The 26833-nt window shown below is 30.9% G+C and overlaps 1 protein-coding gene across 8 annotated transcripts in view; it reads right to left on the bottom strand.

Moving 5' to 3' along the window:
• gek (serine/threonine-protein kinase gek) overlaps positions 1 to 26833 on the bottom strand; it is a 161247-nt gene that overhangs the window by 86564 nt on the left and 47850 nt on the right. For all 8 annotated transcript variants that reach the window (XR_013884271.1, XR_013884275.1, XR_013884272.1 and 5 more), the window contains exons 3-6: positions 24559 to 24683; positions 21109 to 21171; positions 19430 to 19513; positions 1340 to 1425 (exon numbers count right to left, since the gene is read on the bottom strand). Coding sequence is in view for 3 of the 8 variants with exons in the window: in XM_080177721.1 (XP_080033847.1) it covers positions 1340 to 1425; positions 19430 to 19513; positions 21109 to 21171; positions 24559 to 24683 (358 nt within the window). In the remaining 5 variants the exon portion in view is untranslated. The remainder of the gene's footprint in view (positions 1 to 1339; positions 1426 to 19429; positions 19514 to 21108; positions 21172 to 24558; positions 24684 to 26833) is intronic.

Genomic DNA, 26833 nt, shown 5'->3' with positions numbered 1-26833 from the left:
TTCTGCTTTCGGAAAAAAATACTTTTGAAAAATATCCCTTTGGAGTAGCCATTACACCCTATAATGTCTAACTTTATATTATTCTATTAAAGTGTGTTAAGAAACTTAAAAATAAACCAATAAAAATCATGAAAACAGAACTACTAAAAAGCTTTCCTGCTTATCAGTTATTATTCTTGTTGAAATATTAATTTCAATTAATTTTATTATGCTGATTCTATGAGTTTGTTTAAATAATGTCAGTTAATGTTTGCTTAGAAGAGCTACAGTTAATAGATGTTTTGTATTAAGGATTAATTTAAATTTCCCACTCTGTGATAATTTAAGGTAGTACCTAAGGTTTTTTTGTTGTTGTCTGAAACAAAATATCTTGGTAAGGTTGTACTTTTTAGGGAAGCTTTATTGGCTTAAGGTGGTTTATTGGCTTAAGGTGGTTTTTGGATATTTTCCTAGGCTAGAAGCAAACAAACTAGTGTTATAAATAGCAGATGCAAAAATCACATTTATACCACGGAAATTAAATGCCGAAATTCTGTTGTAGAGTAGATGCACAGCTCATGAGCGTTGAGAATTTACACAGGAGATTTCCGACATTTATCTATAAAGTCACATTTCTCCATTTAATCTTTATATTTCCTAGAAAAGTGGGATCTGTTTACCCCCCCCCCCCCCCCCCCCAACCTCTCGAACTTTGACACCCCTTATTTTATTCCCCTCAAAATAAAAATACATTATATTACCCCCTCAATTTAACCCCCCCCCCTCACAACAAAAAGCGCGAGGTTATATTACTATAGCAGCGCTAAAAAAAATTTAACTTTTATTTTGGGTTCTAGTTTAAAATTAACAGTCTAAATCTAATATGTTTATTGTTCAGTTCTGCTGAATAAAATAGTCATAAATTACAGGAGGACTTAAAACAAATACATAAGGTTATCATTTAAAAGTATGATGTCATGAAAAATATTATTTTTTAAACATGAATATGTCGGGAAAAAATACATAATAATGAATCTATTGATAAAAGAGAATATAGCAAAGGTTAGTTTTAAAAACTGCTAAAACCATTCTTCTTTTATTTTATAGCAAAAGTTAGATAGTTTTGCTAACTTACTTAGACTGACGGACGGACGAACGTAAGGACATACGAATGGCAGGATGCAATGCAGAAGTCCGTAGGCTTGGTTTAAAACTGTAAAAAAAACTTTCTTTGAGCCTTGCTATTCCCAAAGTTAAAGTGTTTTGCCAACTTACTTGGACGGACGGATGGACGTATATATGAATGAACTCTAGTGCCTCTAGGGGCGTCGCCTCTATTTATGTAAAATAGAAAACTTACCTAGCCATATCTTCTGGAAGTCTGTCCTCAAACTTGCTGAGTAGAGTAAGAAGGTCTCCACCACAGTAGTAGTCCATTACCAGATACTGAAATATAGAAATAATATGATGAATGTCTGTTTATCTGTCTGTCTTAAAGTCTCTCATTGACAATCTGTAACTCAATTTTTTGTATATTGTACTTTTATTCTGGAAGATTTTTTTTTATTTGTTTGCAATATGTCAGTTATTAACACTTTATCAATTACAATTAAGCCGATATAAACATTGAAATATGTCAATAAATACCTCTTGGTTTTACATCTCACGGTTGGACCCTCAGATGTAAAAACTTGATTTTAGTGTTTGGCCAAAATGACTTAGCAATTGTATCTGTAAGTACGTGTAATAACACCCTTTGCTATTTTTAAAATCCTAGAAATTTTTTTTTGCAAGAAAATTGCATAAATTCGCAACCTTTTTTAGAACCACTACATAACTCGAGTTTTAAAACTTTTTATATAAAATCCTTTTTACAAAAAATATCAATAATTACTTAAAATTAAACCTGAAAGAAAAAAAATCTCATTACACGTGTTAATTTGCATGTTTTAGGTCTTTTTTTGAGGAGAGTATAACTTCCACATTTTTGACAATAATTATATTTTTTTAACATTTCAAAGTAAAATATAATAAAACTTAAACGATTTTTCTTGAATTATCAGTTGAAAATTTCATCAAACATGCAATTTAAGTGATGAAAATTTAATAAAATCATTTTTTGAATGTTTAGAATTACCAATTTTCTACATTTAAAACAAAATGTTAACAAAATTTAAAAACATTTTAACATATAACTTCAAAAATCAATAACATTTTATAAAAAGATGTTTCAAAAAATAAATCATTAAAATGTATTAAAATGCATTTGAAATTACTTAAAATTAAAACGAGAACATCTTTTTACACTGTATTCTGTGTAATAGAGTTTAAATGACATGATTAGTGAATGAAATATTTCCTAAACTCATTAAGCCTTTTTGTGACTATATTAAAAATAATTTATTTTGTTTTATATTGTTTTTTTATTCAAATATTTGACAAAATTTTCCCTACGTCAATAAAATAAAGTCAGTTTTTTACTGTTTCCAGGTTTTTCTTTATAATTATAACAATTAAATATAATATAAATCTTCATTATCTTTTATTTGAATTATCATACACATTAAAATGTAAAGTATAAGCTAGAATAGCACTTTTTTCAACGAATATTTTAATGACATTATATCAAAATAATTCCTCTTAAATATCACACAACATATGATTGGGAAGTATAGCCATTTCTTGGAGGTATAATATTTACAAAAATACCATTAATTCTGTTTTTATCAGAAGTTAAAAAAATTGAACAATTCTAAAACAATGGTTGGCTGTCTAAATATTGAGTACACTAAGACTACGGCTCTGTTCTATTGAAATAACGTTGCAAAAAGAGGGGTTCTGAAAGTAATCTACCTAATGTTTTTTAAAGAACCAACAAGTACTGTCAGTATCTTTTTTCTTGTAATCTAGCAGACAATCAAATCATAACACAATTTTCATGATAAAATATTCAGGTTTCTACTTCACATTTTAAAAAATATACTGATCAATAAAATGTTCAAAATTTTACTTTGTACTAATTAAAAAAATATGTTGTAATTCTTATTTTAAAGTTACATTTTTATCCCTGACAAAATCATAGACGACTTTTAAAGGCATCTTATCTAAACTTTTTGAAGAAAAACTTAAAAACGTTAATTAAGTGTGAAAACTATTTTCTTCGATTTTTCTGAAGTTATTATCGCATTCTATGGGTTTTTTATTATCATTTACTTATATCGAAAGTGCCAAACATTGTACCCTAACTTATTCATTTAATAAAAAACCAACCGTGATCTATCTACCTATATTATATGTATATTATTTTCATACATTAGAGTAAAATCCATATTACAAGAAATGTAAGTAAACAAAAAGAATGTATGAGATAGAAGACACACACACACACACACACACACACACACTAATACAAATCTAAGAGATCTAAAGGGATAAGACAATGGCCAATAAATTAATGTATGTCACCAATGATGATAAACAAAATTAGCCCTATAAATAGTTAATGAAACGTTTAGACACTCAACTTAATGCACTAAACATTGAAAGTCACCAATGTTGCTAAGCCAACTAATAAGAAAACGTTATTATAAAACTTTGGGAACTAGTGTAATAAACAGTTCAATGTCCCCTCCCTCCCTGAATACAAATACTAATGTAAATAGGTTTGTCGGCAATTTCCTTGTTGATTTTATATAAGAATAATACCAACCCCCATTTAATTGCACGACCTTTTACTGACAGTTTAATTTGGCTCAAGATAATCGTCAATTTTATTGCACGTACTTTGTCTTGAAGTACTATTTGCTCTTAAAACAGACAATCAAACAAGGAGAGGGGGGGGGGGTTAAAAGTCATATTAAATGTATTGGAGAATGTCTTGGCTTCTGTATAAGAATAAATACTATTAGTAGATGATTTATCATATTAGATATATCATACACACATACAAACACATAATATTCTACAAGGATGACATTATTAATATGTAAATTAAATTGGTACCTAAAGTTTTATAACCAAGATATCTCAAACATTTTGGGTACTTTTACTGAATTTTGATTGGTAAGTTATAAACTAGTCGGGGGTCTAAAGGGATAAGACATATTCAGAATTGATATACATCCCAAATGATGATACACAAAATTACCCTTTCTGTAGATTACAATTAGTGGTTGGAACGTCTTAATTAAATGTTGTCCGCTTGTTATTGCTGCAATACTTATAGCCATAATTGTTCTTGCTATCAATGAATATAGAATACTTGAATACATTGACAGGGGAAAAATTGTCGTAAATTTAGGTTCCTAATATGGACATTATTTATTGCATAGTTCGTTCATCCAGCAAGAGGGATGGATTAAGGGGTTGGATGGGGGATATCGTTATTTTAGCCAGCTGCGAGTGCTATTTATTATACCTAGTATATAAAAATCTGGTGCAACATCCAAGTAATAATATATCCATTTTTGTTATTAGATATTGAATGAATAGCGTTGAAAATTACAAGAAAATGGTTTCAAATTTTACAGTGGAGCCCAATTTTAGTCGTGTATGCAATGTGACACATGTGAATTAAGATATCTGTAACAGCAGGCAGGGGGTATTAAGGGATAAGACAATGGACGATTAATTGATATACAAACATCCACGATGATAATAAACAAAATATCCTTTTTGTCAAAAATTTGACACTGCTAATAGGAACTGACCAATAAGGATTTAATATAAGTCCCCAAAGTATTGAAGCCAATAAAATTTATAAACATTTGGGGACCAGTATAATTTGCAGTTTTGTAACAACATTCCTAATTTTTCGGGTCAAAGATCCTCAAAATTGATACAAGTATAAAATAGTCCATAGAAACTTGGGATCTTAAGGTACGATAAATTGATGTACACCCCAAGTTATGATAACCCAAATCACCCTGTCTGAGGATTAATCTATAATACAAAGTAGAACGATGTCTGTCTGTCTGTCTGTCTGTCTGTCTGTCCGTCTGTCTGTCCGTCTGAAGCTTAAGATCTCAGTAACCACTGAACCGATTGGGCTCTACTCTTCAGGGAATATACCTACTGGTCCTGTAATGGTTTTAAGCTATTTTCTTGGGGGGTGGGACACCCCCAACCACCCCAAAAAATGAAAAACACCCCCCACCAAAAAAAAAATTTTTTTTTTACTTTTTCTTTTTAAATCTAAAATACGAAAAATTAGGTTGATCAAACCTCTTGGGGCACAGCCCCTAGAGGCTAGGGGCGAAGCCGCTAGTATATATATATATTGACAAAACAAATCTTTTTTAATTACAAAATGAAAAAACTATTCTGTTACTAAGCCAGAAAAAAAGTTACTTTTTAAAAGATTTCTAATTACTGATTGCTTTTTTATGTCTTTTTCTATGTTTCGCGTGGGTAGTACCTCTCCCCCCTCCCCACAACTTCTTTAAATCAAAGGAGTGTCGACACATAACATGCAAAAAAAAATATTTTTATTTAAATCCTTAAATAATAAAGTAACAGGATATGACTGTGTCTGTCTGTGATTGTGTACCAAAGGATCTCGTTAACCACTGAACCAATATGGTTCTCCATTATAGGGTGACTTCTCATAAGTCCTATGGTGTATAACTTTTCTGGGAAAGTACCACAAACTACAAAACACCTCAGGCCTCTAGGGGACGTATCCGCTAGTTATATTAGCACTAGATTAGATATTATCTAGCTTAAAAAATGGTTCAATTGTAATTTTGTGAATTATGTTTATAATTACATTATTATTTTAAATTTTTTTTACTAAAAAATTTAGAACATTTGTTTTTTCTAAGATTATAATCAATACCACTGGTTTTTATTTAAATCATCATATACGTTTATGTTTAATAGATTTTTTCTTCAAAAGAAATATAAATAATGTCATTGGAAACTAATTAGGATTATCAAAATTACCATTTTGCTTATTAATATAAATGATGAAAAGTTTGGTCACTGCTACTTTGTACTACCCAATTAAGATTAATTTAGGGACATTGAAACATACAATCTAAAAAGCATTGCAACTGTATAATTAATTCTACATTATTAGTTATTATTAGTTAGTCCCCATGTAAAGCTGCGCACTTTTGATTGTTATCATCCTTGTTTATGTTTATAAAAGCATGGATCTAAAGGGATAAGACAATGGCCGATAAATTGATGTACATCCCCATTAAGGATACACAAAATTACTTTAGATCTATAGAATGTAATTTGTGGTTAAACTTAATGAACCAACCAATCCAAACTCAATAAAAGCATCCAAAGTTGTTAAGCCAACAAATAAGAAAATAAAATTTTAAAAGTTTGGGGACTAGAGTATAATAAACAGCCCAATGTCCCCTCCCTCCCTATGTATAAAAGACATGATTTTTATCTCTTACACCTAACTAAAAAAATTCTGGCGCCGAGAAAGGAAAATTTTTCAGAAACATTCATTTTTAAGTAGCGCAGCTACTCTTTAACTGGGGGTCATTACGTCAGTCTGTAGCGTTAATTAAGAAATGTTAGTATCGTCCTATTGATTATGAAACTTGATACATGATGATACATGTAACAATAAGGTAAATTCTAGATAGTGTATCTGTTTTAAAATTCATTACCAGAAATTCCTTGCTTTCTTTTCAAACCTGTTTGGTTATCTTAATAAATGGTGATTCCTAGGCGATTAAGACATAATATTAAAAGCAAAGTTTACTTAAGTCAAGTCCCACCAAAGTAATAATGCAATTTTGTGGACAAAATAATACAATTCTTTCAGACTTTTAACAGCCATTTATCGCAAAGTATTAAATACAACTTCCGAGGATATTAAAATAAAAAATAGATGAGATTAAAACAAGTTTTGTTAGCCACGAGGGGCCTAATAGGGCTAACAAAACTGGTATTTAATTTAATATTCTTAATTAATATTAGAGAAAATTGTCTGTAATAAGATGCTATACATAATTTTTCAGTATGACCGAGAACCGGTTCTTATCCGGCGGATATTGACCGGTTTCAAAGACATAATTTAAGAGATGAAATTAAAACCTTTTTAAAAATATTATGTAAGAAATAATTTTTTTTTAAAAAGACTTAAAATGCTCTCTTAAAATAACACCGAGTTACATCATGGCTTTAACATTAAAAGCTTTTAAGAAAATAAAGAGAAAGGAAAAATGAATCTATAAGGATGGAAAAACAAGGATGACCCCATCCATAAGCAAACCACAAAAAATCACAGAGGGACAAACGGCCAAAGTGAGTTTTAGAGTAGTAGTTTGCAGTTGTCATAAATAGAGGTTGAAAAAAGTAAAATGAGAAATAGAAAATCACGAAATCTTTATATAAACACATATAAATGTCTTTTGAAGAAAGACCGACAGACTGACAGACTTAATAAATTGTATAATAGACAAACAGACAGACATTTCAAGTTATACAGTAGCTTCGCTACTAAAAAGTAAAGAGAGAGAGTGGATAGGGTTAAGAAAAATAAACATTGAAGAAGGAGGGGGAAATATTTAAAGGACTCGCGTGTGTTGGCTTTTAAAAGGCAGTTCTAGGACTTTAAGAAAGGCTTAAAGCGCACGGGGGGGGGGGGAGATGGGGGGGTGGGGGTGATGTGTACACTTTTAAAAGGGGGAGAGGATAGGGCTATCTGAGGGATTTTTGAACAAGTAAAAAGGTGAGGCTTTATATTTTTACAATATTTCTAAAATTTAATCTAGCTAGCATCAAATGAAATTTCTGAAAATCCCCAACCATATAATAAATAAATGCATTGTACAATAATAGAAGATATTTCTCGAAGTTGATAAATTGAATTTTTGACACTCTCTTGTAGAAGTGAATCAAACTTGTTCGTTAAAATGAAAGCAGTTTTGTTTCATGTAGTAAAATAAAAATAAAAATTTCATTGAAGTTTAGAATTCTAAAATGGTGTTTTTAACTAACAATAAATAGGGAATTAATTTAAACGCTAGTGGAGAAGCCCCCCCTCCCCCCCTAAAAATTAATTATAAACAAACTTGAAAAGAAACATAAGAAAAAATGGCTATTTTTTGCATAAATTTTGCGAATTTATGCGTCTATATTTATATATGTGTATATGACTATGCATGCGTTTGTGTGTGTGTGTGTGTGTGTGTGTGTGTGTATGTATGTGTATGTGTGTATATGTGTGTATGTGTGTGTGTGTTACTGTCAAGTTAGCATGTTCAAAGTATGACTCATAGTATCAACTATCTTTAAAAACAGCCAAGAAAACAAACAGAAATTGTCAAACAAAATTTCATTAGTAGAAAAGCAACTTGTATGACTTAGTAACTTATAAACATTTTATATTTAAATGTCATATGAAGTGATTTACTGACAAACCATTAGCTTGATTTCTCTATTTATGAAATATAGCACAATTAAGTTTGAAATGTCTGCTAAAATATATTATTATAGGCATTGCATAAAGAAATACATTATACTAAAACAAGTCTAATACTTAAAATTTTAAAAAATTAGAAATATTTGAAGTAATAAGGTTTTTTTGTCCTATAGATATTGTAACCACTGAACCGATTGAAGTAACGATTTTAGGCTATTGGAATGTCCCACCCCAAGATGTGGTAAGGGGTCAGCCGCTAGTTTTGGTTTATATATGATAAAAAAAATTAGTATTTTTTTCTAGTGCTAATTTTTTAATGATTCGGCTTTATGTCTAAGTATGCTATGCATACATGCGTACTGCGCATATCAAAGCTCAGTACTTAAGGTTAGGAATTTGGAGATTTGTTGATAATACCTACCATAATTTGTGTTAAGCCTTAGACAAAGAGAGAGCTTTCCATGGAAACTATTTAAATCTATAAGATGCTTGATATAGAAAATACATTTTTTTTAAAATGTCCGTTTGTATGTCTGTCTGAACCATGATTTTCTTGGCTCCTATTTAAGATAGACAGTTGATTTTTTTGTGAAGATTTTCTATACCAATTAGCATACGTTAGTCTGTCATTCAAACTTCAAAAAAAGTTTATCCAAATAATTTAAGGCTTTGTGATTTTTAATGTTCTCTCTCCTTTTTTTCTCCCCTTCTTTTTTTTAATGACCACTGAACCAATGATATATAACTCACTTTGTACGTTTGTCCCAGCTTTTACCAATAACTAAATTAATTCGGGAAAAAATTACGGAACCTATACGTGTTTATCAGCTGTCGTTGGGGGGGGGGGGGGGGGCAACACATCGTAAAATTGACGACCTCTCCATTTGCCCCCCAAATATTATTTTAGATTTATTTCACTTGTTGGTTATACCTTATACCTGCGTTTGTCCAGTCATTTTTTGTCTTATGTATAGATGTAGTCATCCTTGTTTATAATCAGATTTCTAACTTTTGTGTTCCAAACTTGATATGAAAGAAAGTGAAGGGTGAATGAGTAAAACATAAATATTTTTTTTTTCATTTACATTTGTGAATATGCTTTTATGTACCTAGTCAGTTTTTCTTTTTAACAGATAATTATACATACTTTTTTTTATCTTATTCAATAGCGGCTACGCCCCTAGAGGCATGCAAAACGAGAAATTAGAAATCAATTTTTGGGGGAAGTTCATTTTTTTCTTAGGGCATATTTCTATTTGAAGGTGGTGGTACCCTCATTCAAAATAGCTATAAACCTACTCAGGACCTATGAGAAGCTGAATTATAACACAAATGATGATAAATAAAATTAACCCCTTCTGTAAATCAAAATTCATATTCAAAATGGGTCGATAAGTTTTTAAACTGCTAATTTAAATCAACCAATCAACATCTAAATAAAACTTTGGGTACCAGTATAAATACAAGACCAATGCCCCCATGGAAAATTATTAAAATATTTAAGGAATAGGACAAACTAAAAGTCAGCTGTTATTTAAAAAGCTTATGAACTTTTCAGTCTTTTTAATAATCCCTTTTAAAGTCAAGCATTAAAAGATCGGCAAATAAGCAAAATGACAATAATTTGAAGTTTTAGTATAATGTAATCGTAATAATGTAGATAATATCAAGGGGAGGGAAAGGGATATTGGTCTTTTTATTACACTAGTCGCCAGAGTTTTATAATAACGTTTTCTTATTCATTTGCTTAATGACTTAGGAGATTTTTCATGAATTTATATTAGATGGTTCATAAAGTTAATTGTCAAAATGTTTCAACTACTAATAATAATATTCAGAAGGGGTAATTTAGTGTATCATAATTGAGGATGAACATCAACTTATCAACCATTGTCTTATCATTTTAGATCCCTGATAAATAGTAAATAAAATTATGTTATGGAGAAGCAACTTTTTTACTTTTTAAACAAAAATAGTACTCACTTCTTATAAATTAATAACTATAGGTATTTAAAAAAAAAATAAAGTTTGAAAAGTTTACCTAATTCTCATTTTAAGATTGTTTCTATTTATCTATAATTATCTTTTGAATTATGATTTTTTACCTAAACATGAGTTTTAACAAATTTCAGTGAAGCTTCTAAAAGGTAAGGGTACTGCAGCTAAAATTAAAAAAAATATACAGGGAAATAATGTCACTTAACACTTTGTATGGGACAAAAACTACCTTTACAACTCCACCCACCCCCCTGCAATATTTATTCCCCTAACACCAAATGTTGTATAGTCAACTAGGAGAGATAAAAAGAGTTGAAATTAAAATTCTTTTCAATCTAAACAATGTCGAAGTAACAAAGAAAGAATGTACTTTTATGCAGGGATCTTAAGGGATAAGACAATGAATGATAAATTAATGTACATCCCCAATAAAGATGAACAAAATTACTTTTCATGTACATTGACTCACTGATACTTAGAATTTATCAATTAATATTTAAGATAAGTCCCCAAGTTTTTAAACCAATTAAATGACAGAACATGTTTATAAAACTTTGGGTACTAGTATAATTTCAATTGCAATATCCCATCCCTTCCTGACTTCAGGATAGCAGGGGATATTATTTTACCCCTTTGTAATTATTTCTAATTTTATTCATAAAAGCAAAGCTTTCCTATACTTGAAATAAATATGTATGTAAGCTATTTCCTTTCAATTAGACCTAACTATTTTTTATATCTTTTACAATTGTCATAATAAAATTACCACATTTGTTTATTAAAATTATTGGTAAAAAACTAGACTTCATTATAAGGATCTTTAACCAAATATTGAATAAAAGTTCCTTAAGTTTTAAGCCAACGAATGAGAAATCATACAACCTTTGGGACCAATATATTTTACACTACAAAGACCCCTCCTTGAGTTTTACTCACAGATAAAGAAAATTGTGGAGTATATGAAATGTGTTTAAAAAGTATAACAAAATCAAGAATGGGCTAACGGACAAAGTTATTTATAAAGCAGATGTTCAATGGTCATAACAAGAGAATAAATAGAAAATACACATAATTATTTTTTGTTGCATAGCCGACTGACTAATAGTCCTTGTAAGTCAAATACTAAATAAACATTGGTATCTGCACACAAAATATATGCCGTTTATCTTAAATAGGAGCTGAGAAAAACAAGTTCATTCCAAAAGACGGACATTCATACTCATGGACATTTAGAAACAAAGCTTTGCTTTGCTAAAAAAAAGTTGATTGCCCTTGAAATAGGCTGACATATTGCATTAACACAGCGAGAGAAACCTGGGATCTAAAGGGATAAGACAATAGCTCAAAAATTGAAGTACATCCCCAGTGATTAGATTACTGCAGATTACAATTAGTGGTTGAAGCGTTTTGTCACTCAACTAAATCCAGTCTCCAAAGTTGTTTAGCCAAAGAATAAGAAAACGCTGCTATAAAATTTTGGGAACTAGTGAAATAAACAACCCAATGTCCCCTCCCTCCCTGCAGAGAAACACAAAAACTTTTCACTCAATGTGCTGCTATTTAAATTTCATGTCGAGTGTATCTATCTATCTAGCTATCTATGTATCTATCTATCTAACCACAGGGATATTAAGGGATAAGACAATGGACGATAATTTGATTAACATCCCCAAATGAGAAAAATATACCCGCTTTGTGGAATAAAATCAGAGCTTGATCTTTAAATCATCACTAAAATGATTTAAAGATCAAGCTCAGAAGTAAAAAAGTTTGTTTAATTCTAGTTTGTAATGAAGAGTACCCATTTTGAGTCGAAAAATAAGGAAACTATGTTAAAAACTTTGGGTACCAGTGTAATTTTAGTCAAATCTCAACCCCCCCCCCGCCCCCCCCCCCTCCTGATCCAACAAGGACAAAATTGTCCTTGAGTTGCGCTGAACGTTGACACAACTAAACACATAAAACTGGAATAGTTATTTATCATATCGTATTATTGACAGTTATTCGCGGATATTAAATTTACAAAAAAGAAGTTTGGTGGCTATCACTTATTATACAAAAAAAATTGGAGCCAAGGCAGCTGAACATAACCTTTATATGACTGGAATGTACAAACAGACGGACATACCCAAGTAATGGAGTAGCTACGCTACTAGCAATTTAATGCCTTGTCTCAATCCAGCTATTATATGCCTTCCATCTATCCATCCATGTATCTATCTTTCTATCTATATGACTGTTTCATGCATTTCAGTACTCATTTTAAAGCAGGGTTGACAACTATTTTTTTGTTTTAAGCTTTATGTAAAGGACTTATTAGTGCTAAAACAAGAACAACTTCGTCTAAAATCAAAGCATTAAAAATATGCTATTAATATTCTACAATAAGATCAATAAACTGTAATACAGTAATGTTTAACAAAGCCAAATGGCTGAATTGCAACATAAAGTAGTAAGTTTATTTTTGTAAGTAACTTAAGATTTCGAACCGATTGAGATTCTTGTAAGAATCTTCGGATATGTCCTCAGTAGGTTTTAGGCTGCTTTATAGATTTTATATTGGGATAGTTTATGGCTATTTTTCTTCCCTCACTTATACCTTCGAATACAGATTAATAGAACTTAACCGTAAGTGTCATTTCAAAAAAATCTACTAAAAAAATTTGGTAACCCTGAGAGTGCGTTGCACAGGTATTTGCACATTTGTAAAATATTTGCACACCTTTTTATATACATTCTAATAGATAGATAGATGGATAAACATAGATATATAGATAGTTAATAGATAGATCAGATATCTGAAGGGATAAGACAATGGCCGAATAATTGATGTACAACCACAATGATCAAACACAAGACTACCCCTTCTGTACATTACAATTGGACACAAAACTTAATGAACCAACCAATAAAACAAATTATCCCCTGTCAATATATCCAAGTATTCTATATCCATTTCACGCAGATAGACAGATAGACAACAAGATACATAGATAGATATATTTGCATATTTGAAATATTTGCACTTGTATATGTGTAAATTCTTAATGGATTAGCGCAAATAAAATGCGAATAATAAATAGATAGATAGACAAATAAAATACATAGATAAATCAATGTACTATAGATGATCGAATTGGTTAAACGTGGAGACATCAAATTGACATATTAAAATAGATTATTTCGACTAGATAGCATCTAATAAAAGTGGCCACGACTGACTTCTAGTCTACATTAATTAATATAAGATTTCATTTAAGTCAACAGAAACACTAGTAAACGCTATTCAAATAATTATGTTAGTATTATAACAGCAAGAAATCAAATTCTTAATTTATCAAGTTTTTAGGCAAACATAGCCTTTTTTCTAAAAGAGGCTAATAACAAGGATGAAAACATCCATAAGTGAAATGAAATGAACAAACTTATAAAGTGGGTCATAGTTCAGTTGTCATAACAAAAAAGAAAGGGAATCTGCAAAAACTTTAAGAAAACCGCAAAACCTCCAAAAAAAGATCATTAGACGGTCAAACAGAAGGACAAAACAAATTGTAATGTAGCCTCGCTACTTAAAACTGCCAATAACTAGTGAAAACTTCCCATAAAATTTCCCATAATGAAAGAATTAGGTAAGTAATCGTAATACTTAATCAATGATGCATGACAATAAGATCTTTATTTAAGCCCATACAGTTTTTTGTGGTGTTGATATTCTATAACAGATGATTCCACAGCATCTAGGAAAGAAAAATAGCCTAAAACCATCCCATTCCGTTAAATAGAGAACATAATCGGTTTATTAGTTATCGAAATCTTAATGTACAGAAATTTAAACTTTTGTAATTTATATAATCCTATGACCAGTTTAAAAAAGGGATTTACTCTGTTGTTATACAAGATAAGCATCTATTTCTTTATGAAGATTCCCTACATGGACCAACATCACTCCTTTGCTGCATTATAATTGCTTTAAAAAAAGATGTGCGTCTTATTTTCAGTGTAGATTCTCCAAACACAAGGGGATGTTTTATACCAAAACGAGGCAAGTTTTCGGACAGTAACAGCTTTTAGTCATAATTTTATGGTGTACACAGGGATCTAAAGGGATAAGACAATGTCCGATAAATTGATGTTCATTCCCAAATGCTGATGAAATTACCCCTTCTGTAAATTACAATGAGTAGTTGAAACGTTAGGACACTCAACTAAATGAACCAATCAATTAAAATTATATAATGTCCCCAAAGTTGTGAAGCTAACAAATATGAAAAGTTATTATAAAACTTTGGGGACTAGAGTAACAAATAACCCAATGGGTTCTTTAGCTCCTTGTTTGAATGTACTTTACTTCTTATTGTGTAATAGTTTTGATGCCAATTGAAGAAAAAAAACATGGTCTTAACTCCAAATGCCTTGTCATAATCCTATTTTATAAAGTAGTAAGCGTTTTTTGTCTGTCCCGAAGGATCTCGCTAACCGCTGAACCGATATTGTTCTCCTTTACAGTGAAGCTTCTTATGGGTTCTGGGAAAGTTTTTAAACTATTTTTAGAGTGGGTGTCAAAACCCCTCCTCCCCCAAAAAATATTTTTTACTCTTTTAAAACTTCAATTTAAAATGGAATGAGGTCGACTTCCCCCTTCTACCTTAAGTGCCCCTAGAGGCTTCTAGGGGGCGTAGCCGCTAGTCATAAATAAAGGATGATAATATCCATAAAAGAAAAAACGTTAAAGAGTCATAATACAAATTGTAATAAATTGGCGAACTTTTTTTACCCAGAGATCTAAACGGATAAGATCAACGACGATACATTGATGTACATCCCCAATGATAGTACACAAAATACACCCCTCTGTCGATTACAATTAGTGATTGAAATGTTTGGACACTCAATTTAACAAAACAACCCATAAAATTTAATTAGAGTCCTTTTACTTTAGTAAACATGATAATCCTTTATGTTAAATAGCAAGGCATTTTTGTCATACGTACCAACACATTAATAGAAAAGTTTCACATAAAAAACGTAATACCCATAACTGTCCTGTCTTTTTAATCCTTTTATACCAAACATAAGATATTTTGAAATCCCATTTTCTTCTCAAGAGAGGGATATACCCCCCCCCCCCCCTTGAATATTGTAAAACTTTTTCTCATATTCATATCCGGTGGATTAGAACCGGTTCTCATTTATACGAAAAAATTATGTCTAGCAACGTATCATATCCAGTTTTCTACGGATATAGAAATGTACAATCATAAATAAAACTGGTTTTAATCTTATAATTAAACATTTTTTATATCCGCGGAAAGCTGATGAGTAAGAATTATACCCCTCCAAGCAGAAAACAAGTTTTAAATGTCCTCAATGATGATGAACAAAATTATCCCTTATATGGATTTAAATTATTGGTTGAAAAACTTGGACACTGATAGTTTTGACCAACCAATCAAGATTGATAATAGTTATTTCTCGCATCGTATTATAAACGGCTTTCCGCGGATATAGAAAGTACAATTATGAGATTAAAACTAGTTTTTGTAGCCCCGAGTTGCCGAAGGCACCGGCTAAAAAAACTGGTTTTAATCTTATGATTGTACATTTCTATATTCGTAGAAAGCCGTTTATAATACGATGCGAGACATAGTTTTTTAGTATGGATGAGAACCGGTTCCTATCCACAGGATTCGAATGAATACGAGAAAACATTGGATATCAGTTCAATGTCCCCTCCCTCCAGATATAACCACATCTTTTACAAAAAAAAATAATAGAAGATGTGATAGGGGGGGGGGAGAAGTGGGTCTCTGCTTGAATATACCAAAATAAGGATATTGCCTGAAACATTTGGGGGGCACCTAAAGGCATAATTCGCAAAAAATACAACGTCCCAAAAATCGTACTAAATTTAAAATGCTGTAACAGCAAAAAATCATCTTAATAACTGTAGATTACACTGGTACACTGATAACCACGTTATCTTATTTGTTAGCTTTAAAACTTTGGGTACTTTAATTGAATTTTGGTTTTAAACTATTAGCATCCAATAATTGTAATTTACAGAGGGGTAGTTTTGTTTATCATTATAGGACAATTAGATCAATTTATCGTCCATTGTATTATCTCTTTAGATCCTTGGTTTTTCCAAAGTATTATGTTGTTAATGCTATCTGAACGATGATTTAATTTTTGCTACATTATAAGACACACTAAAAAATGGTCCCTTAGCAATTGAAAAAAAGACTAGTTTTTTTTTCTCTTCCTTTCTCTTCAATAAATTGGCATTATGGAACTTTTTGTCTGAAGCTTTAAATCTCAATAACTACTATACTGAACGGATTTGGTTCTCAATTTTAGGAAAGCTTCACAAAGGTACCGTGAGGTTCTAGGCTATTTTGTTTCCAGATTTAAGTCATGGGTTGGTTTTACACTATTTTTGTAGCAGCCCAATTCTGTTACTTTGAATTCAGAGCCCCTAGATGCTAAGGGCGCAACTGCTAGTTTATTTAAAAAATAAGTTTTAGATTAGTTACTAAGTCGAAGGATAGTGGAAGGGGGGGGAGGTTGTTCTGTAAATTTTTTACTGAATTAAATATGCCTATGAATAGAGGGAGGGTCAGAGGGGTTATAAAATGGACAGTAATAAATAGATGGGAAATTAACAATAATTTTAGGGTTAGTTTCATCTTTCTTTCTATATAAATACTTTTCACTACGGCAGTTATGATGGTCAAAATATTGAAATTTCTGATTTTTAATTTTCTTTTCTAAATTTAAGAATAAAGGTATTTGTTAATAAAGTTAAATGTACTTAAAATCTCGATAACTGCTTAACCGAATGGGCTCTGATTTTGAAGAAATATACTAATCGGTCATATAATAATTTGACCACTTTTGGACCAATGTATATAAGTATGAGGCTCCTATTGGCCCTAAGGCTTTGGTTAATTAATGAAGTATACTCGCCACTTGGCTATTTAACTATCATAAACATAGATAGATAGTTAGAAACATTGTTTAAGTCTTAAATACAGTGCCCCTAGATGCTAGGTGTACATCCGCTAGTATATTAGAAGCAGAAATGTAGCGGAACTTTAATAAAACTCGTTCTCTCATTTGTTGCTTTAAGTACTTTTATAATATCTTGATTGGTTGATTAAAACTAGCAGTTTACCAATAATTTTTATCTACAAAAAGGGGAAATTTTGTGTATTATCATTGGGGCTTAAAAAACAATTTATCGTCCAGTGTCTCCATACAGTGGCGTTCACATGGTTTTGTCAGGTGGAATGTTAACCTGGAGGGGGTAAAAATTTGTGATAGCAGCCATACTAATCGTAATATCAAAGGGGTGTTCACATTTCTCTACGAGTCTATATAACCCTTTCTCCATATTCACATAAATCTATTCATGTATTTAAATTTCAAAAAAAGTTAAATAATACCTAGATAATTAAATAACAAGAAATAATCAAAAGATCCCTTAAAAGAATTGTTTTATTCTAAATTAAAATCAAATACATTGAATTTTGTTTTGAATTTTAAAGAGCAATGTACTATGATTCAATTTTCTTAAATAAATAAAACATCTATAACATATATGTAGGTATGTTTTGCAAGGGGTGGATTGGGGTATTTTTTGGTAAATACGAGAAAACAAGGATAAACAACAACTAAAGGTGGCGGGGGCATTTAAATAAAAAGAAACATAATTGTCTATCGTAAATGGCAACTAAGAAAATCATGAAAAACATGTAGTGATATGTTACTTAAAGAAAAAATGTTTTTCCTTCAGCTTTTCTGCTTGTCGAAGTAATGGCCGTTTTTGAAATATTAACATTACATGAAAATTATTAGAATACCTCTAGGTATTCTAAATTTTCTAAAAAACTGGGGAGGGGGGGGGGAGGTTTTACACCTTACCCCCAACAAATAAGAAGTCTAACCACGCCAAATATTCGACAATGCAAGAATATATCGTTTTAAATGCAAAAATATCAAATACATCTCTCTCATACTGTCTGCAACATTACATTTGAAACATTATACATTTTCAATAGATAGATAGATAGATAGATATATGCATTAAGATATATAAGTTTTCCGGAATTTTAATGTTAGGGGAAGATTTGAAATCTGCATCAAATTTTAAGGATTTTTTATAAAATTCGTTTTTTGTATAATTCTTTATCTAAAAGCGGAAATGCATTTTAAGTTGATTAATTTTGACCAATAGGATAGGTGGATTTTAAACTACCTGCGCTCTAATTGGTTGAATGATGTACGACATCCAATCAGAGCACAGATTTTTTAAATCCACCAATCACAGATGCCAAAATTAACCTAAATTGCATTTCCGCTTTTAGATAAAGAATTATAGAAAAAAATGAATTTTATAAAAAATCCTTAAAATTTGATGCAGATTTCAAATCTCCCTCTAACTTTAAAATTCCGGAAAACTTATATATCTTAATATGCATCCTTATATAAAAGTAACAGGATGTCCGTCTGTCCGTGTGTACCGCTGGACCAATATGGCTTTCCATTACAGTGAAGATTAAGGGTCGATCTAAACACTCTAACCAAAGCCTCTAGTGGCGTAGCCGTCAGAACTAACAAATATTAAAATATGTACGTTTTCTAAAGATACAGTTGACCACGGTTAGGTAACATGAAAGAATAATCATTCTTGTATTCATTCAAAACCAAATTAAAATCCGGTGGATTAGAACAATATAAAAATGTACAATCATACGATTAAAACCAGTTTATTAGACCGTGCCTTTGGCATCTTGGGGATAAAAAAACTGGTTCTAATCTTATATTTGTACATTTTATATACAGTTTTCCGCGGATTGTAAATTGAAAAAAAAATATATGCTTACTGACAGTTTAGTTTGTCCCGAGGGGCCAAATAAACTGGTATTGTTTATGTGTTTTTTTATTTTATTTTTGTCCATAATACGATTTGATACACGATGTTTCAGTACGACTAAGAACAGGTTCTAATCCAGCGGATATTAACCGGTTTCGAAGCCATACTGGAAAATAAAAACTTACCAGATTGGTTTGATCTTGAAATGAGTAATGAAGGTTAGTGATCCAGCGCCGGTCTCCGAAAACAAGAACGTCACGCTCCTCCTGTATTCGCAGCCATTACATTCAAAATTGGATTTATTGTTATCCATTTCAACAAGGGATATATTATTACTTGGATGTTACACCAGATTTTCATGTTCTCTAATATAGTGAAACTCGCAGTTGGCTAAAATATCCACGTATATTCTATGTTCATTCATTTAACATTTTCCGAGTTTTCCCCTCAAATTGCCTTGTTGAGCACTGAATCCCCACCCCATTCTCTTTATTTTAAATTAAGACGGATAGGGGTTGGTATTTTCGTTGTTTAATTATAACTCATGGCCAGGTTAGGTCAGGTTATCTTGGATACTAGGTAGCCCCGCATGGCTAGGACACCGCAAGTACAAAAAAACCTCCCATAATGTTCATTTTATATCATTGTACATCCCCGATGAGGATATAAAAATTTTCTAATATATTTTAAAGATGTGTAAATTAAATTCCCCCCATAAAAATAACAAATTCTCTAAATATTTATATTTAATCTTTTTAATCTTTATAAATACTGAATAAAAATCAACAAGAAAAAGATGTATCCATAGTTTATTCTTAATTAAAGTGAAAATTCTTTTGATTTATAACAAAATATAATACTTTTGCTAAGGTCTAAGTATGGCAGGTGTCTAAATTATAACCACCCCAAAATATTATGCCTTAAAATGGCTGTAAAGAGAAAAACAAATATTTTTTTAAACAAAAAAAAATATAGCGAATCTGACGGACAGACATACATCAGTAAACATTAGAGTTGCTATGCTTTTAACATGTATTACGTATATGTATTTGAATATATGTAATATAATAATCTTATCATACATATGAATATGTATATTAGGGTATATGTACTTTGTATGATAAAAAATAATTTAAATTTTTTTTAAATAGTCCAAAGAAAAAAAGAACAATGAACTTAAATACAGTTGAAATGATAAGAATGATGTACTTTGTAAAGACAAAAGATGTAGATAGAAGGATACGCTACTCAATGATAGAATTGTCCTAGTTATTTCAACCCTTTAAATTGAATCAATCATTGTTTGATAGTTATTTTTCGCATCGTATTATAGACAGCTTTCCGCGGATATCAAAAAAAAAATTATGAAAGTTTTGTTAGAATCGAGGGGCTAACAAAACTGGTATGGAATTTATGATTTTTACTTCAATATTCGTGGAAAATTGTATTTAATACGATGCTTTACACGATTTTTTAGTAGGTAAAGGTGATAACCGGTTTAAATCCAGCGGATATTAATCGGTTTCAAAGCGTTACTGAAAAATTTTTTTTTATTCAAAATCAATTGAACCTATCATTCAAAAAAAATACATCAAAGAGGGAGGGGACATTGGACTGAATGTTATTACGGATGAGACAAAATGATGTAAACTCAAAATGCTAATACACAAAATAACACCTTCTGTAGAATAAAATTAGTGGTTGAAACGAATAAGAAAACGTTATTATAAAACTTTGGGGGACTAGTGTAATAAACACCCCATTGTCTCATATCTCTCCGATTCTGAATTCCAATGAGCATCTTCTACTCTATAACTCGCTTTGTCTGTTCGTCTGTACAAATTCAGAATGTAATAGTTTCCTGAAAGCAAGCAGTCTCCGCTCTCTTCAACATCTCCCACTTGTTCAAAATTTTCAAGGCATACACCTAAAAATAAAAATTTGATTTTAACAATATAAAAGATAGATAGGTATAGATAGATAATAGATAGATAGATAGCAAGATAGATAATAGATGGATAGATAGCAAGATAGATAATAGATGGATAGATAGCAAGATAGATAATAGATGGATAGATAGCAAGATAGATAATAGATGGATAGATAGCAAGATAGATAATAGATGGATAGATAGCAAGATAAATAATAGATAGATAGATAGCAAGATAGATAATAGATGGATAGATAGCAAGATAGATAATAGATGGATAGATAGCAAGATAGATAATAGATGGATAGATAGCAAGATAAATAATAGATAGATAGATAGTACAAAGATAGATAATAGATAGATAGATAGCAAGATAGATAATAGATAGATAATAGATAGATAGGAAGATAGATAGATGGTACAAAGATAGATAATAGATAGATAGATAGCAAGATAAATAATAGATAGATAGATAGCAAGATAGATAATAGATGGATAGATAGCAAGATAGATAATAGATGGATAGATAGCAAGATAGATAATAGATGGATAGATAGCAAGATAAATAATAGATAGATAGATAGTACAAAGATAGATAATAGATAGATAGATAGCAAGATAGATAATAGATAGATAATAGATAGATATAAGAGATAGATAAATAGTACGAAGATAGATAATAGATAGCAAGATAGATAGCAAGATTGATAATAGATAGATAGATAGCAAGATAGATAATAGATAGATAGGAAGATAGATAGTACTTGTACAAAGCTAGGATGTCATGTTTTGGGATAGTAAATGCAATCCTCTATTTTATCTGTCAAAACAATGGAAGTAGTAAATAATAAAATATCTATCATTTTATTACCTCATCTATCTATCCAATCTTATCTATCTATTAATCTATTAACGTAGTATTGGTTTTTAGTATGTCTATTCATTATATCTTTACTAACGGCTACGGAACTATAAGCCTTTTTTGCAATTAGTTTAAGAGATACAATCCCACGAAATAGTTAAAAACCTCCCCGGACCTATAAGAAGCTCAATTGTAAAGGAGAACTATATCAGTTCAGTGGTTATCGAGATCCTTAGCTACAGACAAAAAAAGCTTACTACTTTATATAATCGGATAAAGTCTTATATCTTATATCTTTTTTCAATGCTCAATGCAATTTTGAAGTATTTCTCTATATTAAAATATTAATTTCTATCTCTATTACCAATGCTACCAAAACTTGCATTAAATAAATGTTCTATTAATGCAACAGAAAATTTAAATTAACATTAAGATACAGAATTTAATTTACTTTGCACCAAAAGATATTTAAGCTAGGTAATAAGGTTTTTTTTGGGTATAGTCCCTTTCGTGTCAACGCCTCGTATTTTCACAGTAGCTTTTCTCCTATTTCTAGCCCCTGCAGGGGGGCTCTAACCCTGCAGGGCAATCACCTAACCTAATATAACCTATTAAAAGCAATTGTGAAAATAAGACGAAACGCCCCTTAAGAGGCGTTGTCACGAAAGGGAATATACCCTGTTTTTTGTTTGTTTGTCCATTAAGATCGCGATAATCACTGTCCTGATTTAGACCTCCATGTTAGAAAAGCTTCATTTAGGTCCCAGGATGATGAAATATATGCCAAGTTTAGGCTATTCTTAATATTAGCAAAACTGTGTGAAATACATTTTCGCGAAACAAAGCAAAAAAGCACAAAGGCGAATTTTTTTCCGCAAAAAAATCAATGTTGGGTTATTTTACTTAAATGTTTGAAAATTATTGGGGTTATGGACGGTAAATTATACTGGTACCCAAAGTTTTATGAAAAGAAGATTGGAATGCACAAACCAGCAATGTCCAAACTTTTCAACCAATAATTTTAATGTACAGAAGGGGTAACTTTGTTTCAAAAATTGGTCCAATACATTGAATTACATTGTCTTAACCCTTAGAAAACCTTTTAGTGCAAAATCCTTGTTTAAAAAAAGTTATTTATCCTCATTATTTTTTTTGTTTTATATTTTCTGATGACAATTTTATAATATACAATTTTGATTTTGAGTTCTTTGCTGAACGCTACTCAATAATTTACTTTTAAAGTCAGTATGTCCATTACTTTAGTTCTCATATGATTCCCTTCCCAGAGATTTTCAGGAATAAGACAATGGACAATAAATTGATATATATATCCCCAATAAAACAAAACCACCCCTTGTGTAGATTAAAATTATTAGTTGAAAAGTTTGCATGCTTCTAGTTTGAAACCAACTTATCAAAATTTTAAAAAGTACCCAAAGTTTTAGAGCCAACAAATAAGATAACTTGGTTATAAAACTTTGGGTACCAGTTTGATTTATAGTCCAAAATTTTCCCTTTTTCCCTGTAAGATTTCATACAATGATAAAAAGATTAAATACAGTTTAACGTACAGCAAGTATGTCCTTATCTCAGAATAGCTTTGCTTCTTATAATAGAGGGGAGAAACACATGGATCTTAAGGATAAGACAATGGACGAAAAAGTGATGTACATGCCCAAAGAAAATGCCTCCACTTTAGATAATAAGTGTTAGTTAATAAGCCATTGAATGACCGAAATAATTTACAGTCAAATGTCCCCCCTTTACATTTGAGACCAAAACACCATTAGTTATGCTAATATAATGATAATTAATTTACAAGTTAGTCAATTCATACCCAACTTAGTAATTGCCTAGATCTATCTATACCAAATTCTTGCTATTTATACAGTAATCAAATTATTAAGTTGTAATTTAAACAGTTCTCCCCCCTATATCTTGTAAATTAGGGTTTATTCATATATTCAAATCAAATAAAAACTTTGAGTTTAATAATTTTATCTATCTTTCTATTTTGTCTTTCAACTGTCTATCTATCTATATCTACCTACCCCTTTAAATAGCCCATCCATCTGTCTATATATCTGTCTATCAATCAATCAATATATCAGCCTATTGTAAGTATTTTATCTATCAATCAATCTATCAATCTAGAATTCCATAAATCTTTTTGTCAATCTATCAAATCAGTCATACAATCTATAAATCTATCAATCTATCTATCAATATATCATATTAGTCATACAATCTATAAATCTACTAATCTATCAATCTACTAATATTTCAGTCTATCCCTACTTCAATTCATCAATTGATTAGTCTTCTTCAAATCAATCAATCAATCAATTTAGCAATCCATTAGCCTAAAAATCTATCAATCTACCTATCGAACTATCTATCAACGCATCAATCTATCTATTTATGAAAATATAGGTCGTTCAATATTCTAATCAATCTATTAATACATTTATTAGTCAATCAATTAATCTATCAATAAATCAATCAATCAATCAATGACTCACCTTATCTGTCTCCTTCATTTTGACAACGCAAACCTCTCCGAAAGCTCCTCTGCCGATCACTTTTAGTATTTCAAAGTCATCCTTGGTCAGGCGCAGAGACTTCACTCGGTTTGTAACGGGTTTCACTGAAAATAAAATAATCAGGTTAATAATGGGTAAATCTCCAGGGAGGGAGGGGACATTTAACTATAAATTGTCCTGTGACCAATGTTTTTTAACAATTCAATATTCGTTGGATCAATAGTTACTATTATGTGTCAAACTTCTGAAAAAAATAATTCTAATCTACTTAAGAGGTAATTTTGTTTATAATCATTGAGAATACATAGGTATTAATTTAATCTAGCATTTACAGGGATAGGACAATGCTAAATAAACCTCCAAAATAAACTCTCCGGGATGATAAATATACAAGAATAATCGATTAAATTAATGTAAAGTAAAGTATAGAATAGCCATGCAACGGTGTAATTAATTTATGTATAAACAAAGTTTTTGGACAATTTATTTATACGGGTTAGAAAGGCGATATTAGAATTGTATGAAAATCCGGTGGATAGGAACCGGTTCTCATCCATACGAAAAAACTATGTATAGCATCGTATTACATCCAGTTTTCTACGAATATAGAAATGTACAATCATAAGATTAAAACCAGTTTTTTTAGCCCGTGCCTTCGGCATCTCGGGGCTAAAAAAAACTGGTTTTAATCTTATAATTGTACATTCTATATCCGCGGAAAGCTGTTTATAATACGATGCAAGAAATAACTATTAATATCCTCTCCCTTGCTGCAAAACACAAACATTATATTATTTATATTTCATATCCATGTTTATGGTTCTACATCCAGGGTAGGAGGGGACATTAGGCTGTAAATTACACTTGTACCTAAATTATTACATTATTCGGGAATAGTCCCTTTCGTAACATCGCCCCATAAGGAGCGATTCGTCGTATTTTTAAAATGGCTTTTTATAGGTTATTTTAGGTTAGGTTAGGTTATATTGGGTTAGGTGATTGCCCCAACAGGGTTAGGTAATTGGCCCCGCAGGATTAGAGCCCCCCGCAGGGGCTAGAAATAAGAGAAAAGCTACTGTGAAAAAAACGAAGAATCGCCCCATAAGGTGCGATGTTACGAAAGGGACTGTACCCCTCTACTGAAATCTACTGATTGGCTGGTTTTAAACTATTATATCCTAGCTTTTAAAAAATAATTTTGATCTACAGAAGGAGTAATTTTGTTTATCATAATTGGGTATGTATATCAATTTATACTCCATTGTCTTATCCCTAAAGATCCCCCCTTGGCATGTTTGTAATTTGTATGTGGCTAAACTTTACTAAACAGTAAGATATATAAGTTGGAAAAAGGGGGGGGGGACGAAAGTGACACTTTTTGAAACCAAAACTAAAAGTCAAAGGAACTCAACTAAAAAAAAGAGTTACAGTTGCTTGGCAGTTGCTTTATAGGGGTACAATATGGAACTGTGAAGAAACGGTGTCGCAACCGCCGAAAACCGCCGAGAAAAGGCAAAAAAAAATTCGGCGGGAAACGGCGGTTTTCGGCGGTTGCGTCGCCGTTTCTTCACAGTTCCATATTTTACCCCTATAAAGCAACTGCCAGGCAAAATCTCAGACCTGTAACTCTTTTTTTAGTTGAGTTCCTTTGTTGACTTTTAGTTTTGGTTTCAAAAAGTGTCACTTTCGCCCCCCCCCCCTTTTGATGTTAGAGGGAGATTTGAAATCTGCATCAAATTTTAAGGATTTTTTTTATAAAATTCGTTTTTTTTTGTATGATTCTTTATCTAAAAGCGGAAATACAATTTAAGTAAATTAATTTTGACATCTGTGATTGGTGGATTGAAAACTATCTGCGCTCTGATTGGAGAAGCTTAAGTGCCGTACATCATTCAACCAATTAGAGGGCAGGTAGTTTATAATCCACCTATCACGGATGTCAAAATTAATTAACTTAAATTGTATTTCCGCTTTTAGATAAAAGAATTATACAAAAAACGAATTTTATAAAAAAAATCCTTAAAATTTGATGCAGATTTTAAATCTCTTTCTAGCATTAAAATTCTTTCCAACTTATATATCTTACTAAACAGTCTTAAACTTGGTATCCCAAGTTTCTTGGTGTTTAATATATATCTATCAATTTAGTCTGTACCAGCGGCTACGCCTCTAGAAGCCTCTCGGGGCACTTGAAATTTTTAAATCTTTAATTAAAAACAAAGAATTTTTTTTTGGGGGGGGGATAGTATCCTCC

Source organism: Acartia tonsa, chromosome 11 (genome assembly GCF_053477335.1).
Source record: "Acartia tonsa isolate MP-2025a chromosome 11, ASM5347733v1, whole genome shotgun sequence".
Classification (NCBI taxonomy): Eukaryota; Metazoa; Arthropoda; class Copepoda; order Calanoida; family Acartiidae; genus Acartia; species Acartia tonsa.
Note: the sequence above shows the minus strand (reverse complement) of the source record. Positions and strands in the feature narration are given on the sequence as shown.